At 40.3% G+C, this 19745-nt stretch overlaps 1 protein-coding gene across 1 annotated transcript in view; it reads left to right on the forward strand.

Moving 5' to 3' along the window:
• ANKH (ANKH inorganic pyrophosphate transport regulator) overlaps positions 1–19745 on the forward strand; it is a 108652-nt gene that overhangs the window by 39945 nt on the left and 48962 nt on the right. Inside the window, exon 2 of the mRNA XM_015618293.3 lies at positions 18845–19061. Within this exon, the coding sequence (XP_015473779.1) occupies positions 18845–19061 (217 nt within the window). The remainder of the gene's footprint in view (positions 1–18844; positions 19062–19745) is intronic.

Here is a 19745-nt window from a genome sequence, read left to right on the forward strand (position 1 = left end):
ACAAGCCTAAGCACCTTATTAAATGCAATGTTTTCAAGATAGCTCATGTTAAAAAAACAACCAAATTTCTCATTATCTTGACTTGCAGTGCACATACAGTTATCTTCATTGTATCTTTTAATATATATTTATCTGTTCTCTTCGCACATCTAGTCAAGTAAGACAGTGATAAAATAGTGGTTTAATTGATGATAAAGGAAATAACTTGGGCATGGCTAATAAAAGGTGAAGGCAGCATGATTAAAAGAAAAAAAAAAAAAAAGACCTGCAAGCATAATAATATTGAATGGTTCTGGCTGGTGCAATATCAGTGCAGAGAAAGAAGAGCTGGGTGCTGTGGTGGTTGAGAGCACAGGAGAGTAGGGGTAATAGTGTTTGACCAGTCCCTCTCTTACAGGCTTTTGTGAAAGACTGTACATCTGCCCTGTTACTTGTTAGAGAAAGGAGACATGGGGAGGCAGAGGAAGCTTTAACCACAGTGTGGGATGAAAAAACCAGGAATATAAAAAAAACCCAACAACCAAATCCAAAACCTGCATTTACCATAACAGAGCCATTGCACACACATACCAGGCTTTCAGCAGCACTGAAGCATACTGCCTCAGAGGCTGGCCAGCTGTTTGGTGTTAGAAAACAGCTGGAGACCTAAGGGAAAACACCTCTGAGATGTTAAGACCTGGAGGACTTAAACCTGGAGGACTTAAACCAGAGCCCTCTGCTGATGTCCTTCGGAGCATCCCCTGCAAAAGGAGGTGAAACTTCCTTGTTTGAAATCTGGTTTTGGGGTTGTTTTCTCATCCTCATGCTGCATGTCGTTCTGAAATAGAGGGTGAAATGGGACAAGCAATCCAAGCGACATTAGTACCTGTGATAATAATATGTGTAATAATAATAATATGTAGGCACTCCTTTGTTTTCCAGGCTGTGTTTCCCTACCTTCAAGTGCACAAGATGCATATATTGCTGAAAGGGATCACGCCACATATCTTTTTGCTCTTGTTACCTTTGAAAGGAAAGCAGTTTTCCTTTTTTTCCATTTGTTTCAGCTGTTGGAGACCCATCTTCTAATCTTCTTCCAGATTGTATTCAAGCCCTGTTTATACCCATTTGTTCTAAGGCCAGCACTGTTTTCTGAATTAAATGACACTTCTTCTCTGTTTTTTCCATCATGGTTATGTTGAAACAGAGCAGCCTCTCAGCCTTCCCTTTGCTATGGAAAACAACCTCTTCTGGTTTCCACTCACTTGATCAGGTTCCTCTGTAGCCCTGGATCAATTTAGTAACCTTCCACTGAATTGGGGATGCTCTGAAAGCCTCCTTGATCCTGTGGAGAAGAAATGAGAAAAATATTTCTCAGTGTGTACCAGAAATGCCTCACTAATTCTCCAAATGCATTTGCCTTTTTCCATGTCTGCATCACCCTGCCAGTCAGTCATTTGGCAGTGTGTTTGTACACCTAGTCTAACTGACAAGTTCCTGGCTTGCGCCAGAAATTCTTGTTATTAGTCTCCAGTATTTGGCTTGGCATTTTCAACTTTTTATTACACAAGTCTCAAAGCTATCTGTGCCTGTGGTGCTTACTAGATTTGCATCCTTAGCATAAATAATCTGCATATTCTCAGTGTTTGTGATGTGGTAAAGGAAAATTAATGAAAATGCTAAAGCGTATCAGCTTGATCTTCAGTGCCCCACCAGTAAATTCCTTTGAGGCCTGTGCATCTCCTTTCAGTACTGCTGATTGCATTTCTCTTTCAGCCAGCCCCATAAGCATTTCAGAGGTCTTCTTCTAATCTATGTAATTATTCAGTCTGATGAATCCTCTCCTATGTGATACTATATCAGATGCTGTTACCTAATCAGGTTGTACAAACATCAGCATGACAAATTAATTAAACCCCGCGCAATTTCATGCACTGCTTCTTTGAAAGGTTTGCAGTATAGACTGTCTAGCTGTTGTTTGGAGCCTGCATAGAGCTTACTGAGTATGGCTTCAGTCCTCAGCTTTGCTTGTGTTCACTGTTGTTACATTTGCTGGAAATAGAGTGGGAAGTATTCTTTTGATTTTGCAACAATGTTTATTCCAGTTTGAACCATTTCAAGTAATAATAGAAGGAGGAGAATATTCTACTTCATTGGCTGTTTTTTGAAGCGCTCATCATTACTTTCCTGTGTAAGCACCGCTTGAAGATTTCCTTTCTTCTTTTTTATTTTGTTTTTTTATTTTGTTTTTTTGTTTGTTTTCACTGCTGCAGTATGCAAGTTTGGTTGTTTACTTGATGAGGGCAAGGTACGTAATGTGGTCAGAATGCACTGGAGTAGCAATGCCAGCAGTACTCCCACAGAACCGTGCAAAGGCATCTGCAGCAGACTGGGATTTTTTGTGAGCTGAAACCAAAGTCCAGCTTCCCACTGACTTGGTAGCATTCCACCATGAGATCCACCATTGCCTTGAAAATAAAATGTGTGTGCACAGCCAAATAGGCTTATCAAAAGACCATTTTCAATAGGCTTACAGCTTTGTGTGTCCCAGGTGATTTCACAATCTCCTTTGTTGTTAATACTCTTAGAGGAGATGCACAAGTAGAGATGTTTGTCATAATGGAAAAGAGAAAGATGATGTGCCACACCTTGCAACTCTTTTTTGGTTTGACATCTTCAAGTTGCTTCCTCTCTAAGTCTGATGAGCCTTTTCTCACAATATCTTTCAAACCTGGCCTCTCCTGCTGTTCCACATCTCCCATCGCAGGCACAACTGCCTGTATATTTCTGTATGGTTTGCTGTCTTCCTCCTACCAAAAAATTGCTCCTCTCTGTCACAGACAAGTTTGGTAAGTATGCCAAATTCACAGTGCCAAGCATCCCAAAGAATTCACTGACTTATCACCAAGTCAACACACTTTAGTGTCCAAAAATATTTTAAATGTTGTGAAGCATAAGAATTTAGACTGTGCATAATGCTTCAAAACAGAACATCTCTTCTTTCTCTGACCTGGATTTCACTTTACTCTTTCAAAATATGTTTATTCTCAGCTACTTTGTCCTGATGGAAACCTTGATCTATGGCATGACGGAATGCTGGCACTGAAACAACCAACAAATGTGTGATAATAACATCAGGTTATTTAGGAGCAGGTTTTGATATTTTGGTCAAGGTCCACTGTAGGCTTGCTTTGCAGTTTATTAGTTTGCTGTAGGCAGCCTGAAATCAGAATGCTGGAAAGGCCCTGGGCAAGGGCTTCCAGGGTCACAGGGACAGTGGGTCACCCACCAGCCTCTGTGCAGCCCTTCATTGCAGCTGTGGCACTTTGGCTTGCTTCATATGTTGCAGTCATACAGTACAAAACGTTTTTGAACTCATGGGTGCTTTAAGGTACTTAAGTTCTTCTAGACCCTAGAGAAGAACAGTAATCCTAGTCTGAACCAATACTTTAAAAATTAAATAAACAAGCAGATAAATAAATGTAGTTTATACAATTCTCTCATCATAGCACAATGTAAACTGTGAAATACTGCAAATAAACACTGCCCTGGAATGTAAACTTGCGTGGAAGGTTACAGCACAGTTGTGCCCTGAAATATCCAACATAGGATGGAGAGCAAGGAGTATTACTTGACTGAAACTTCAAGACTGTTTCACCTAGCAGCTGTAAGAGAAACATGTCCAAATTGTACTAAACAAGACTTCTGTCATGACCACAGATAGCAGGGTTGAGGGTTGTTAGCACCCTTCAGAAGATACTGTCTTTGGAATAGTAAAAGCAATATTAAATTCAACAAAGCCAAGCTTTGTTGCACCCCTTCACGTAAACTGTACCATACCTTCTTTCCATAGCTGGTATAATTTCACCTGTTTAAGTTTGTGAAGGTGGACAAAATGAGAGGGAGGAAGAGTCTTGACAGTCACTGCACCCTTCCATGTCTTCTGGTAATACACGAAGAGCACTCAAAGAAAGCGATTCCTCAAGGAAAAAGCACTTTCTGATTTACAATGATTTCAGAGTCTACTGGATCAGGTCCTACCACTTGCATATAATAAACTTGAAGTACATTTGCTTACCATTCATGAAACATGAGTTTGGAAAAAGTTTATATTATCAGAGTACTGCTAGAAGCCCCATCTTAAAAGGGCCTGTGGCTCTTAAAAAATTCTAACTGAAAAATACAATGGCCTTTTTCAGAGGCTTTTCTCTTTATTTTGTGCTTTATAACCCTTGTTTCTTTCCCAGAGATGTTGGCAGCTGTTCTGATGCTGGCTGCAAGAGTGCTTTCCCAGTGCAGGCAGCAGGGACAGGCCTGGCTGAGTAACTCCGCTATTGCTTCCCTTTCCCAAGAAATTAATGCTGACTGCTGCAGTAAGTCAGCAGGCTGGAGTGTACCTTCCTGTGCCCTCAGCTCCACTGCCAGTTTCCATGAAAGGCTGTCCCTCCACCAGGTCTCTGGTTAGGAGGGGTTGTCTGTCACTGGAGTGCCTGGTCTAGGCTGTGTTTGCACTGCAAGTCTCGTGACACAAGCATGAGGAGTGTGCCACTTCATCCTGCCACAGCCAATGGGGTTTAGCAGAAAATGTTGGGTTTTACTGCTGTTGACAGTACGTCCATTAGTGCTGTAAATCTTTGTCCAGAGTCTGAGAGCCAAGGGGGAGCACAGTTGTGATAGCCCAAGGTGGGGCTCAAGAGTTGATCCCCATATTAGGGGTGAAATAAATGCCATGACTGAAAGAATTTCAAACTATTCTTTGTCCTATGTTGTTTGGGTTTCAAGATAAGCATGCAACAGAGCTTCAGAGTAGAATTGTCTTTTAATTTTACAATGCCTATAATTCAAGGCTCCCTGGTTATAAATCCCACCAGTTTCAAGGAGAAAAGGCTTAATCCACTAGATACCACTGTGACAATCATCTGCTTCCTCAAAGGCATCTTTATGAAAATGAATCAAGAGAGACTCCTGGGAGAAAGGCATCATGAAAGCTCTGTAATAGAAAGAAATACCTTATTTTACTTAAAGTCTTCTGATCAACAGCAGCAGATGTATTACAGACTGAAAAAAAGGGAAAAAGTTCTAGTATTTGATTATGTAGTTGAGTGGGCTGGTATTTTGTTTAATGTTTAATAAGTCATATAGCTAACAAAAGAAATTAAATTCTTCATCCAGATTTGAACTGTATTTGTTGAAGAGATTCTTGAGTTACAGAATTATTGCATCTCAGTTCCTACTATAAAATAAGGTTTTTGGCACTCCTTCCTGGAGTTGAGAAGTCGGTCACACTGTTGCTTAAATTTGCAGTGATGGCAACAGTTCTGCTCCCTTGTAATCTCCACAAAGGATTTTCTCCTATATCAAACACTTATAAAAGGAAGTTGAAACATAAAGTCGGGTCTTCCAAAAAGAGAACACAGTATTTGTTAGGGAGTTGCCTCATAGACAGTGAAGTATGCACAAAGATATACAATAATTGCCTCTACTTCTAAGTTTATGAATACAGTCCTTATCTTTAAGGCAACTTGGTCTTACCTCATGGCAGGGTGGGAGGCAATTTGCCAGGCTGTTAAAGCCAGTTCAGATATCTGTGATGAGACCCAACTTGTGAGGACAGCTGGAGCCCACCAGGTTCTGGTTCAGATGGCAGACAGGGAAATGTGTATAGACCTGCCCCCATGCCTGAGAGAGAGGCCTGCCAGGGATGCATCCGAGGATGAGGAAGGTAAGAAAACATCTGACAGTGGGCAGCAGTGAGAAGCTGTTTTGTGTGATGCCGTTTAGTACTCTTTATAAAGTGCATGATGACCTAAAGAAGGCTGAAGCTGCTGTTAGGTCAATCCACCAGGGACAAATCTGCTGGGTCTTGTAGGTTATCCACCAGCAACAGGCATGTTCCTGGGGATTGGGGCCCAGATCTCACTGGGGTTAAGAGTCCTGCAGTAAATCTGGGCAGTCTGAAAGAAAGTCTGTTTTTTGGATCGTCTGATTCTCAAGTTAGACTATTCAAGAGAGGTGTCATGACACCTGCATTCACTTTATTCTTGTCATAGTCTTGGTTTTGACTCTTTGGACCAAAGAATTCCAAACAGAGAGTTTAGAAAATATGTATGCTGTGCAGCATTGGTAAAGTCTCTAAATACCTGGCATAGAAAACAATGCTTTTACAGTTGTAGTTGGCTGGTTTTGAAGATCCACCTCTTTAGCATCACAGTTGCCAAATGACAGTCCTTTGGAGGATAATACTTCTACAGCTCTTAAACTGCAGTTCCTAAGCTAGATCATTTCTTGAATTCTAGCAGACTATAACCTCATTTAAGTTCCAGTTATAAATTTTCCTTTGGGACCTGTGACTACTATGAGCAAGTTTCTTCTAGGCTGCTCAGGACAAACATACTAGATTATCAGCAAGAAACCAGAGGGAGTAATAATACCATCATGTGGCATTATCTCAAAGAAATTTTCATTTTCATTGCAAGTGTGCCTTCCAGTTTTTGTTGTAAGACACAACCAGCATTGACTGTTTCAAAATATTTCAGATGCTTGCTCCCATTACAAATCTGCAAAGTCTGTTTTAGGACCTCATTTTCCTGATGTCAGAAAGAATTTATTTGTCAAGATCAGCGTGGGCTAATTTTTTCCTGACCTGCACCTGAAGATTTGGTAGTCTTAGTGCCTTCCTGGCACTTCAGTCTGAGAAGTGTTCCACCAGTGGCTGTGCATACCCGAATTTCAGTTTTTCTACCATGCGAATAGAAAAGTAGAGTTCTGTTTGGATCACTGTGTGCTGTTGGCTGCATTCACATGTCTGCAGTGTTTGCATTCTGGTATTACACAAGAGCTTCAGCGTTATATTTACCCCTAGGGTATATGTCACTGCAATGCAAGTTGGTGGCCTTGGCATCATCACATTTTAGAAGCTGTTTTGGGAGCACTTAATGCTTTTGCCCAACTTTCCTGTAGGCCTTGACTAAGCAAGCCAAACAGCCTATTTTGTCCTTTGGTAATGAAGATTCAGCAGAGGATAAATTGTAACCTGTTTTTCTTGTAGACAGAGAAATGTAGTGAAGTATTCACTCAGGCTACAGGCTGTGCTATGCTATCAGAGCAAACCAGCTCAATTTTTCAACCCCCATAATGGCAGTAGTGTGACACTTGGCTCCCTCTCCCTGCCTAAGAATCTTGGCAGGATGCCCATCTGAAGCCAATTTTGTATTTTGAATTGGAGCAACTCAGAGATTAATTATAGCTGTTCTGAATTAATGTTTTACATCCTCTGTACTTCCCTGCTCATCAGCAAGAGGACAAAAAAACCTCATGTATGGAGAAGATAGAAAAGAGATTGCATCTCATTTGACTTTGTGGAAATTGAGGGGTAAATTACTCAGAAAATAGAACAAGGCTGGTCTGGGGGCCAGGGGGACTGTGATGGAAGGCTGTTCTCCTGATGAAACCTCAGCACAATGTAGAGTAGTACTGTGAAAGCATGGTAAATAGTCTGTCTTCACTGCATTTCTTACCACTTTTGAAATCCCTCAGTAAAGACACCCATTATTTAAAACCAGTGATTCAGACAGAGAACCTATTAGGCAAAATTACTTGTTGCGCTATGATGTACCACGATCAGTTTCACTTGAGCTTTGAGAATCCCTCAGTGTTTTTTCTGAACTTGAAAAGTCAGACTCTTGTGCCTGTATAAAACAAATGAAAATGAGTTAGTAAGTTTCACCTGTGCAATTCAAGTTGAGGAGTTAAAGGCAGTAGGGTGGCGGAAAAATGTTCATTGCAATTGAAAGAATCACTTTCAGCAGGAAGGGATCACTGCATCAGGAACAGAAGAATGAGAAAAGATGTCAGTAAAGATAGTTTTAAGCTTGGAGTTAAGTTCGGTAGCTAAGAGATGATTGAGTTTGTCAGGGGTGTCAGGTGGCGAGTATTCTGCTGCTGAAGGAGTCTGTAGAAATGCTGTTAGCAAAACCCAATTTAAGAATTACTGTGACAACATTAGCAGTTGCTCAGTGAAGGAAGCCATCCATAGTATGTCTGGTAACCTCTTTAGCTGGAAGATGGTTTTTTTAATTTTTTATTTTTTATTTTTTATTTTATGTTTTGTGAACACAGGAGTAGACACCTTTGAAATTAGATTAAGCATCTAACTGCAACATATATTTGGCATAATCAAGAACACTCACTAATTGACTTGTGACTGCACTTCTGATTAAGACTCACCCCTGCTAGAGACAAAGAAATCAAAGTCACAAGACTTGCTAGAACTTCACAGGTGCTTGGAAGGCTCTCTGTGGAGAAGACTGCCTAGGTACTGCTTAAGGGATTCTGAGTAGCAGCACTAGCCAGGGATTTGCTGAAGGTATTAGGCAATGCATTATTGCCAGGCATTTGAAGATTACTCCAGTGGATCCCTGTTTTGTGGTCTGTGTGTGCCAGTATATTCAGAAAGAATGCTTTCTTGACACCCTCTATAAACTTATGTGTTACCAAGAGGTACAGAGGAAAAGTTTGAAGCATTGATACATTTTGCATGTCTCCCCTTTTTCATTGAATCTAGTAAGGACAGAGCATATCTAGGTTGATTGCATTTCAAATGAACTGGTATTTCACCTTATTTTCATTGTCATAGGAAGCCATTTATTATAAGAGCAGCAATTTGGCTCCCAGTTGCCATGAGATAACATAAGCAGCAGTAATCAGGTTCATCCATGGCATCCCACTCTTCTAGATCAGAAGGGTATTTCAGCCTTGCTCGTGTAGAAATATTACTGTGCTTCCCCTTGTGAAAGACAGGGTGTTTAAAAAAGAGTGTGTGATTTCTAGAGAAACTTCTTTGTGCTCCATATGCCACTGTCTGGAAGAAGCCATGTGCAGTAATTTCTTTGTGGGTTGACTTGTTGACTTTGTATCATTGGATACTGAGAGAACCAGCAGAGCTATTTTTAAAAGGAAATGTTAAGCAATCCTGTCAACAACACCTGCAGGAACTGGGGAGTCTCAAGGTTCTTGAAACTTAGGTTGAGGACAGAGAAGGCTAGATTTTCTGAGGGAAAATTTTACTTTGGGGAAAGACTACCTCTTTTCCTTTCTGTCTTCCTCCATCCCATGTCCTTACCATTTACTTATTTACCTGCTTTCCATTTATTTTAAACACATACATTAGGTTAAATTCTAGAGGCAGAATTACTGGTTTAGTGAGACTCACTTTCTGCAGATACTGAAGTATCAGAAAGTTCTGTAAGAGCTGGAAATACTTTAAATGTGTTTTGTGTTAGCTTTAGAGAAATGGAACCACAGCCACTATCCACAGTTTGTTTTCAAGTCCACTGAGTAACTTTAATCTTATCCTAATAAAGCTGCTACGAAAAATAAGGATGGAAGATAAAAAAACCAACAAAAAACCAGATACAAATGAAAAGCTTTCCTCCTGTTGTAGACTTTATTTATGATGGGTGTTTCCAGCAGAGGAAACACCAAGTTTGTATTTAGGCTGGTGATCTGGGTGCCTTCTATTTGTCACTTCTAAGCAATTAAGACATGAGCTATTCTGGCAGCTCTACACTTGCAGTCACAGGCACTCACACCTAACAAACTCAGCTTTGTGTAGCCCAAACTGCACCGTGCCCAGCCGGCAGCGTGCTGGAGGGAACAGCTGCTTAATGACAGTCCTTAACCAGCCGTGCTCCCTGCTCCCAACACAACAGCTGAGGAAAATATCACACCTCAAATATGTTCTGCTCGGCTGAAGATGGGCAAAGTTCTGGAATGTAAGTAGCAGGTCCATGCTGGGCCACATGGGCAGATAAATGCTTCAAGAGTAAGCTAATGGACAGCAGATAATTGCATGGTGCACTAAGTACGTGCAAAGGTGGGGCTGTACTTGGGGACAGCTGGTCAAGCTCTAACTTCCAAAGTCAGGCACAGAAGCCTTGTTTGATGGTTATGTGTATTTTTTGTAATCCCAGTAGCTTTGACATGTATTTTATAGATTGTTCAGGGTTTTTTGACATAGTGAAGTACTTAGGCTTCTTCCCAAGCCCAGTCATTGGACAAGTGAAGAATTTAATGCATTTGCTCAGCAGGCACTTTACCTCTCCTGTCTGCAGTGAGAGAGAGAACGTTTACGCGTGCTGAATGAAAAAAACCTGCAGACTTGCTTTCGTTTGCTTTAGCCTTTCATCATGTGCAAGAAATATTCATTAAATAGCAGAAACTCAGTTGCTTTACAGATTTTGCCTAGCTCCACTGATAGCAGAGGAGTTGGAGTTTGTGAGGTACACTTACCTGTGACAAGAGAAATACTTTGCCCTTTGTTTTGAGCAAATATAGGTAGTGTTCTTGTCTCCTGGTTCCTTAAGGACTTGAACCTGTGTGGTCTCTGCTGTGTGTTGATGCTTGACCTTCACTGCTCTAAGCTTAATGCCTGGGAGCACACAGCACAGCTGAAATATAAGCAAGATTTCTGTGCAGTTAAAGTAGGTAACAAGTTTTACTGAACCTGTGCAACTCATATTTTGGAGGTGCTTGGCAAGTTCTGGTCTGGTTTAAAAGCATTTTTAATAGCTTCTGCAAATTTCAGAAATTTTCACCAAATGCTTTATGCATCACAATTTTTTATAACTTGAAAAATTTAAGGAAAAGGTTTTAAAAAATCTACAAGGCCAGGAACAAATGTCATTAATTTTCCATAATCCTTCAGCTGGCACAAGTATTTTTGTAGGAATGTTGAAGTACTTGCTTGGATTTATTTTTTTCTTCTATAAGAGTACGTTTTTAAGGGAAAAAAATGGATTTACACTACATAGAGGATCTTGTAATTGTGAGTATCAGGTGACCTTAGGTGAAAAAATATGACTTAGGAAAGCTGCATGTATGAAAGCAGAGACCTGGCTTCATTTGCAAGGCATGAACGTAGAAATACGAAAGAAACACACAACATCCAAATTACTGAAAAATACTGAACAGGAGGGGTGAAAATTAGAAGACAAGTGGAGCTAGATAGTTTCTTACCATGAGGTAAAAACATAGGTGAGTTAATGTGGAGGACAAGATCTTTGGTGAAAGTGAGGAGAGGTGGCACTGAATGATGAAACAAAAGATCTTCCAGGAAAAGAAAGGAACATGTGGAGTTAGGCTGATGCTAGCAAGCTTTAATGTGCAAGAGAGGTAGATGTGCATCTTCATATGCCTGTTTTGGTGACATTATAAAGTTCAGGATGAGAGTGACCTCTCAGGTGGTTGTTTAGGGGAGGTGAGGGGTCTCTACAACATCTCCCAGATGTTCAGCCTGGGGAAGTGATATCTAAGCTGGCCTCCAGGGCCCCTTCTAACCTGAACCTGTCCGTACACTTCGGAGCCTAGTGAGGTGTAATCATGGAGAAAATGGCACTCTCCATTTCAGGATGAGAGAGCCATGAGCAGTATTTCAGCAAAGAGTGAGTTAGTGCTAATAAAAAGGCAATATGCCAGAGGTGTGAGAGACTGACAGGTGCAGACTGACCTGTGTTGATTAGATTTACTGTGTGCATACAAACAAGTCTTATAACAATCCTTGCAGAAATGTAATTTATAAACATGAGAAAAAGTGATTTTATGAAATGTGCAACTGATAGTTAATCAGCTTACTTTTTACTTTGGGGATATAATGTGCAGAAGAGAACAGAGCGTATTTCCGTGGGTAATTAAAAACAAAAGAGGGAACACTGCTGTAGATACTGTATCACTTGTGATTAAGGCAAATATTCTTTGTGTGCAGATCCATATGATATGCATTTGTATCCTCCCCAGTGTTTTCTAGCACTTAAAAGTAATCAAAGTGGAATTTGGTGAAGAACTGATAGCTATTCCACTGGGCATTCTAAAGAGACAGGGAACCAACCATCTCCTAGTTTTCTATGTGTCAGTTTATGTCTCTGTTTTATTTGTCTGTACTCCTAGACTTAGAAACAAAAACACCTTTTGAGAGGAGAATGAGTCTTTGGCATGAAGAAGATCTGAAGACAAATAACCCCAGCCCAGAGTTTGCCATGTTTATTCAACGTAATCCCAAATGCTTCTCACCTTTGCGGATTAGCTCCAGGGAAATCTGAATGGAGAAAGCTTGCACACTGCTTTGGGAACAAAGCATTCCCTTGCATGTTTCCCCTTGAATACATTTTGGACAATTGATTAGCATCAGTCAGAAGATACCAGGAAAGTCACAATGCAGAGGAATATCTCTGATGTTGCTTTTGTCCTGTTCCCCTGGAAGCACTGCTTGCCTAAAAAAGGCCAGGAAAACTTAAAGCTCATGGTCTTACCTCAGGAGTCATGTTTCTCTGCAGACATCAGTGGAAACGGCAGTGGTTTAGGTCTCCTTCATGCTGGTGTCAGGCATCCCTGTTCCACACAAGGGTGTGTGTGTGTCCTGAAGGGCTTCCCACTGTGATGGCTCATAGCTCTCTTGGCTTCGGGATCCGTGTTCTCCACATCCCACAGGGAGGCAACCATCTGCAGCAGCTGATTCACCTCTCCAAGATTGCTCCCTGTCATAAATATTCTGGAACTTTTTCAAATGTAATTTGAAATGAGCCACTTCTGGCTTCAGAGTCTGGTTTCTTTCCTGTGGTCCTGCATCTGTGGTTTGTGTATTATTCTCTGCCTCATTGTGCTGTAACGTGTTGTTCATGAATCTACACACAGGCAGTAGGTGCCCTAGGGCAGTGTGCCATAGCTGCTCCTCCAGCTCCCAGACATGTCCTCCTGTGCCTTAATTTTTGCAGTGGGAAGGGTTTTCCATTTTCACTGAGGTGACTGTTGCCACTGCTGCTCTAGTTATTCCTGCACCTCCTGGCTGTGCCAATTTAAAGCTGCAGTTCCCTGATGCATCCCAGGTCAAGTGAAAGCTGCAAGTGCTCTAGAACCATGTTATTTTTGATTTAGAGTATTTATTTAAACTTCTTTCAGGCACGCACAGTTCATTGGATAGCAAGTGGCTAGTGTCAACAAGTAAAACTGAGATCCTGATCATGGTCACAGAGTAACAGGCATTTCTGTTAGAGTAAGAACCTGCAAAAATGTTCATTCTTGCTTTTCTTTGCTACTCAGGAAGGTGAATGGGGAAAAAGTTGCAACCCATGGCATTCTAGTTTTCATAGCTTGTTTGTTGTTTCACAGGGTATATGAGCTTTCTTCTTCTAGGCCACATTCTCATTACTTAAGCAGGCAGAGTAAATTGGATTGATGTTGTTTTGTACACTAATTTCTTTTATAGACATAATGTGACACTTTCCCTGCATTGTGAATTAAAAAGCAACAAGCAGCAGAAGAATTTCTGCTCTCATTTTCAGGTCAGTCCTAATGCTCTTCCAAGGACATCCTCTCTAGACATAGGCCCCATACCACAAGGATGTCAAGGTGTTCCTCTCTCAGGACAGGCATTTCTTCTTCCATCAGGTGGGGTTCAGAGCTCTGGTCTCTTGCTGAGGACCAGGATCGTTTCTGTGGGTGGAACCAATGCCAGCACCTTGAGCATTGTGGACAGGGGTAACTGGCGGTTCTCGCACCAGTTAGTAATGGAGCTGGGGGAAAGTGAAGGGTTTTAATAGTGGGCTAACAATAATTGACCTCAGATGGCATTTGAGACACCTGACACGTGAACTACAATGGATGCTGACCCAAAATTAGAGATACTGAATCAGGGTAAAAGCGTTACAGAATAAAACAAAACAAACTTCCCCCAGAAAGACCCAGAAGAATGAACACCCTTCAGTCATAATTTTCAAGATACAAGGTCTGACTCCCTCTACTTTTGCAGGGCTCTCTTCATACAGTATTTTTGGGCAATCTTCTTGAGCCTGAATAAATATGTGTGTGTTATTTTTCCCCAGTTTTCTCTCACTTCTATACCTGTGTCCACAGAAGACTTACTCAGACCTGTTTATCTCAAATTGTCTATGGGGGCTCCTGAGTTTATGAGAAACCCATCCAGAGGCAGAGATGCAGCTGCAGTAGTGCTCAGGTAGCACCTACACAGTGATCCCTTTATGCAGTGTTTTCAGGGCATCAGATGTGTCAGGTGTCCGTGTTTCTGGCAGCACAGCTCCTGCAGTGCTGACCGCAGGAGGCAGAGCAGCCAGAGCCAGCTGGTACATTTGATGCTGAAGATTTCAGTGTGATAGGGTTTAGTAAATGAAAACTCAGCCAGGAGTCATCAGTAGAGAGATTATTTGTCACAGGAGATACAGTGTCCCCTACATCAGCTTGCTCTTTAGCTGGATACTTAGGTTCTCTTCTGTTTTCTTAGGGAATACCAGGTGGGAAGAAAGATGCATGCTGGGAAGGGTAACACGTTACAAATGTTTGCTGAACCAAACATACATCTGACCAAGATACTGTCAAATTGAGCAGGTTTTTGATGTCGCCTGTAAGTAAATAGCTAGCCTGAACAGACTTGGAAACATCTCAGGCAGAATCCCAGTTTCAAACAAGCTGTAGGAGCATGCCAGCTTCTAGTGTGTCACATTCTGCTTTTCTGGGATAAGCAAAATTGAGCATTGACAAAAATTACATTTCTTGGATTTTACGTCCTCCTGTTTAAATCACATACACTGGGGTCAAGTATTGACTGCACAGTCAGTATTTAACTTCAAATGAAGTAGAAAATGTTGCATAGTTAGATACAGACTAGTGAAATGTAGGTAATAATCAGTTTTAAAAGCAGAAGAAAACTTGTACAATAGATGTTGCTTTCTTGGTGGACTTGTAATTTTATTTTTTTTATACTTATAAACCAATACAAAGTAAAGTATCAGTCATCCAGTAGGCTCTGGGAAGGGAGGATCATGTGAGTAATGGTCAAGCTCTATCGAGCCAGCTTAAGAGACAGCCTTTGCATTTTTGGCAGCAGAGGTGTAGCCCTAGATTAGAACCAAACCTTTTCTGCCAACATTAGTGAATAGTGCTAAAAGTTCATGCAAAATAGGACAAGTTAGACCTTTGACATTTTTCTCACAACTGTTGCTTTTCAAATCACTGCCTTTGCATGCAAACATTTGATGGATTCATCCATTATGCATGTCCTAGAAATTTGATTGATGTCTCATGTCTTCCTTCTAAAAGGCTAAAGGCTGCATTATCCAATTGTAAAGGTGTGGTTAGTGGCTTGCAATGCTGTTAAGTGTATTTGATACTCCTCTGACTTGAATCTCTTGGATGGGAATTCAAAAATGCTTGTCCGCTCTGATTTTAGTGAGCATTAAATGTCACAAAATCACACTAATGTCAAAAAGCACACAATTATTGATTAAAAAAAGGTTCAAGGGTTGTTAGCAGGTCCTTAGTAAAGATTTAATCTTTCTAGGGATAACGAGTGTGTTATAGAAGACATTGCATAGAGGTAAGTGTGTATCTTGGTGCTTGCCTTTTTGAGAAATATTTTAGCAATATGAGTTGCTGCAGCTAACCTGTCCATGTGTCTACCAGACTGTGCTCTGCCAGGAAGTGTTCTGTGGGTTTTTTCTGTTATTTCTAGAAGAAGTGTCAGCAATATCTATGGCTTTGTTTTAATCACATTTGATGAATTACACTTTACTGTGACATTTTCACCTGCTACTGTATTAGATTAGTGGTTCATTAAGAGCTCAGGTGAAGGTGATGTCACCAACAGTCTGTCTTTGAGCATCTGGATTGCCTAGTTATCCCATCTAATACGGTATGAATAAGTCAAGTTCAAGGTAGGATGACACCTGAAATGCATATGATCAAGCTAACATAACGTGTTAAATATTGTCATGAATATTATTGCTACCTAGTTCTGTGTGACTGCACTGACAAGCTACACAAATCTTTGTAGAGGTATGCTTTCATGTGATACAGATGATACTGATGAACTTTCATTATTGATTTCTGTTCACACAAAAAGTGTTCAAAATAGAGTCAGATTAAAAAATGGCAGCCTTGCCCTGGTTTATATTGCCTTCCTTTATGACAGATTTAATTGGAAATCTAACAGGAAATTAGACTGGAAGATTGCCAACTGCATGGCTGGCATGCCATGAAAGATCAAGTGTCTGTGTCTTTCATACTGCACACCAAAGCAGCTTTATCAGTTATCTGGGATTTCTTACTAATTTTAAGATATCAAATATGACATCAACAGCTTCAGCAGCAAAAATATTTGGAAGTACATAGGTAGAAAAACTATACGAGTTTTCATAGGGAGTTTAACAATTGAGGATGAAGAGTCTTATATTGTCATCTTAAAGTGAAAAAGGAAAAGGCTACAGAAGCTAAGCCATCCCTAAACACATCCCTATTGACTGTTCATTTCCTAAGGATCTTTCCAAAGAAGCATTTAGAAGGATTGCTTTTTCAGGGCTAGCCTCTGGAGTATTTCATCATGTCAGCCACACGTTCCACAGGAATAAAAGTTAATGGCAACGTATCTCTTGCAAAAGTCCCTTTTGGGTTTTGCCAGGTTACCTGGTACACAGGGTGTCCCCAGGGAAGATTACTCAGAAGTTATCTACTTGGCCGTCATTTGTTCATTCAAAAGAGATCACTAAAACCAGAGGGGCTGAGAAGTGCTCGAGTCTTTCTGTCTGTCCTAGTTAGATGGAAAAACTTAGTTACCCCAGGGCCAGAGTCATATGGAGCTGTTTTTACTGGCATGAAGTCTGTGCTAGGCAAAGATTTCTCCCTCTGCAGAGGGATCATAGTGCCATGCCTTTTGACAAAAAGTTATTTCTTAAAGCCATGATTATCCCATGACCTTGTCAGAAGTGAATTACCATCCTTCACAGACTTTGGTATTTTGTAGTTGTACAAAGCAGGAAGGAAGCACTTGTGCTTGTGAAACTGCTGGAAATAATTCAGCTGTTTACATGTAATGAGAAGCTTTTAAACTAGCCTGCCTGATATTGGTTAGCTGTTTCTCTTTAAATGGAAGTCACCAGAAATATTTAATTCTTGACAGAAGAAAAAAGAGGGGAAGAGCCATGATCAAGGAACCTTTTATTTGGCATAATTTAAGGCCATTTGTCTATTACTGGCAACAGCAATTGGGAAATTTGGCATCTTTTTAGCAATTTTAAATTAGAAGATTGTATCTCTGTATACACCTTGAAACTGATCACTTCACCATCACAAGTATCATCAGAAAAGACAACTACACTTGACCATTCATTTCAGAAGCCACAGTCTTTCACAAATTGTTTGAATACAGTTTTGTGCATACACTAGTGCTTTTGGCATCAACATATTTAATATAATTTGAACTGATATCAATACAATAGATGGAATTATCTCTATCCCAGGAAAAGTTACATATAGCATCTGCAGGTATTCCATATTTAACACATGGTGTTTTCAGGAAGGAACAAACTGGAGCAAGACAGATGAAAACATTTGGAGCCTCAGGCATTCCGGTCAGGGCACATTAAAAGAGAGGGATTTGGCAGGTATCAAAGGTAGAGGAGTTAGTACATTCTACAGCTTTTTCCATGTTGACAGTGCAGCTTTATTTTCAAAAATTAAGAATGTCTTATAGAAAGAGTGGGAAAGAACAGCAGGAAAAATGCTCATTTCTACTTCAGAGATGCAAGTTCTTTTCAAGGCAACAGGAATTGCTTGCTTGTATGATCTTTGGAAGGGAAAATAAAGTCAAATAACTGCAACAAAAAGCTTATGCTTACATTTCAAATGGAAAGACTTCACCACAATTACCTGATGATAGTCTAGCTGGTTTTTTCATTCAGATAAAGTGGAATTAGAACTGTATGAGTGAGGTTTGGGTGGTGGCTTGGCGAGATTTTCCTGGTTGTCCTGATTGCTGCGGCCCTGTCAGCACACATCAGCTGTAACCCATAGGAACTAAATGCTTGTTAAAACAGATCATATTTCATCCTTCATGCTTTTTGAATCTAATATTGTTTTAACAGGTTGCTGGGTGTACCACATGATTGATGCTGTCACTCTGCAGATAAAATTTATCATTCTGTCATTTTTTAGTCAATACTTTAGAAGCGTTTTGGTTCAAGCTGGAATCTGAATAAATGTTACGCATCTTTTTTACAGCTCGTCTTAGTTATAAAAATAATCCATCTAATTCTCGGTGATTAATTGGCAGATATTTCCTAAACACAGACCTAGAATAAATTAGTAAGTTAGTTTCACCTGAATATGTCTTGAAAGATACGTGCTGTATTTCTTTTTAAATTTCTTGCAAAGGGATATAAATGAATACGGTATCAAATACAAACACACAAATTTGTATATACACAAATATGTGTATGTCAGCTAAATTAAAGATTTAAAGTTATGTTGAATCACATGCATATTTGGCCTCATTTCATAATGAAAGTCATAGACTAATATCAGCTATTCACAACAATTGCATTGGGTGTTGTGAAAAGCTTGTTACATGGGAAAAGTTTTTTAGCTCCTCAATTTTGAGCATGTACTATAGCTTTTACCTGTAAAAATGACCTGCAAGGACTATGCTCTGTTGAAATCATGGCTGAAACCTCAGAGCAGTATTTCAGTGGTTTTGTATTATCCATGACTATTAACAGGTCATAAAATTATTCTAAAAAGGAAAGAGACTGATTTCTGGTATGGGAGAAGTTCCATTATATACTTCAGAAACAGATACTAACCTTACCTTCAAGTCTACTTGACTTGAATTTAATCTATATTAAATTATTTTGCCTGTATCACAGGTCACAATTTACTGCTGCTGAATCCTGGGAAATAAAGTCCAGCTTGGGATGAAAACAATGACAGTTAAACTTGCTTCTTCCTTCAAAAACCAGATGCAGGAAATGGTGTTTGGTACCCTTCCACATGTGCTACATCATTTGCTCTTTCTGTGTTCCCACAGGCCTTGAACAGGGGCATCGCTGCTGTCAAGGAAGATGCTGTGGAAATGTTAGCCAGCTATGGGCTGGCATACTCCCTGATGAAGTTCTTCACGGGTCCGATGAGTGACTTCAAAAATGTAGGTCTGGTGTTTGTGAACAGCAAGAGAGACAGGACCAAAGCAGTTTTGTGCATGGTTGTGGCTGGCGCTGTAGCTGCTGTATTTCATACCTTAATAGGTAAGGTCATGTATAGTTAATATGACTTTTAATTTGTTTCCCTCACCAACTCTTCAAACTCCTTAAGCTGCAGGCTTAATATTTCATTTGTAAGTACAACAGGCGATGCAGAAGAGATGAGTTCTCTTGGGCTGGTATCATGCCCATCCATGCAATTTTATTGCTTTTTAAACAGGTTATTAAAAAGCAGATTCCACACACTGGGCTCTTCCTGCCTGGAAACAAAACATGCTACTGATCTCTTTCTGTCAGGTGTATGAGCAGAACTTTGATGACCTGAAGCCGATAGCTCAGTGTTACTGTTAGGTAGTGATGATCAGCTAGCAGTATCTGCTGGGTTGGCTTGGCAGGACTTTAAACTGTGCTTGATAGGGCTGTTTGACAGTTCTTGGTGGCGTTGTTGGTGTACTCCCTCTGTACCTATTCCTTTGCTACTTACCTCACAGTACAAAACTCTCAGCAGGCAGGTGCCAGCATTGTCATTAAAATATCAGTTAGTACTCACTACTGCTGCTAGGCATCATCCACTTCTGTTGAATAATTAATCTATGAGGAAGAGGTTACCAAGAGCAGTTTATACCAAACTGAGACCAACTCCCTGAGTGTACTCTGAAGCAAAGAAAATACACAAGCAGACACAAACTGAATATTAAAAAATGGCAGCCACAGGATTTGACAGTTTTT

The sequence above is a fragment of the Parus major genome, chromosome 2 (assembly GCF_001522545.3).
Source record: "Parus major isolate Abel chromosome 2, Parus_major1.1, whole genome shotgun sequence".
NCBI classification, from domain to species: Eukaryota; Metazoa; Chordata; class Aves; order Passeriformes; family Paridae; genus Parus; species Parus major.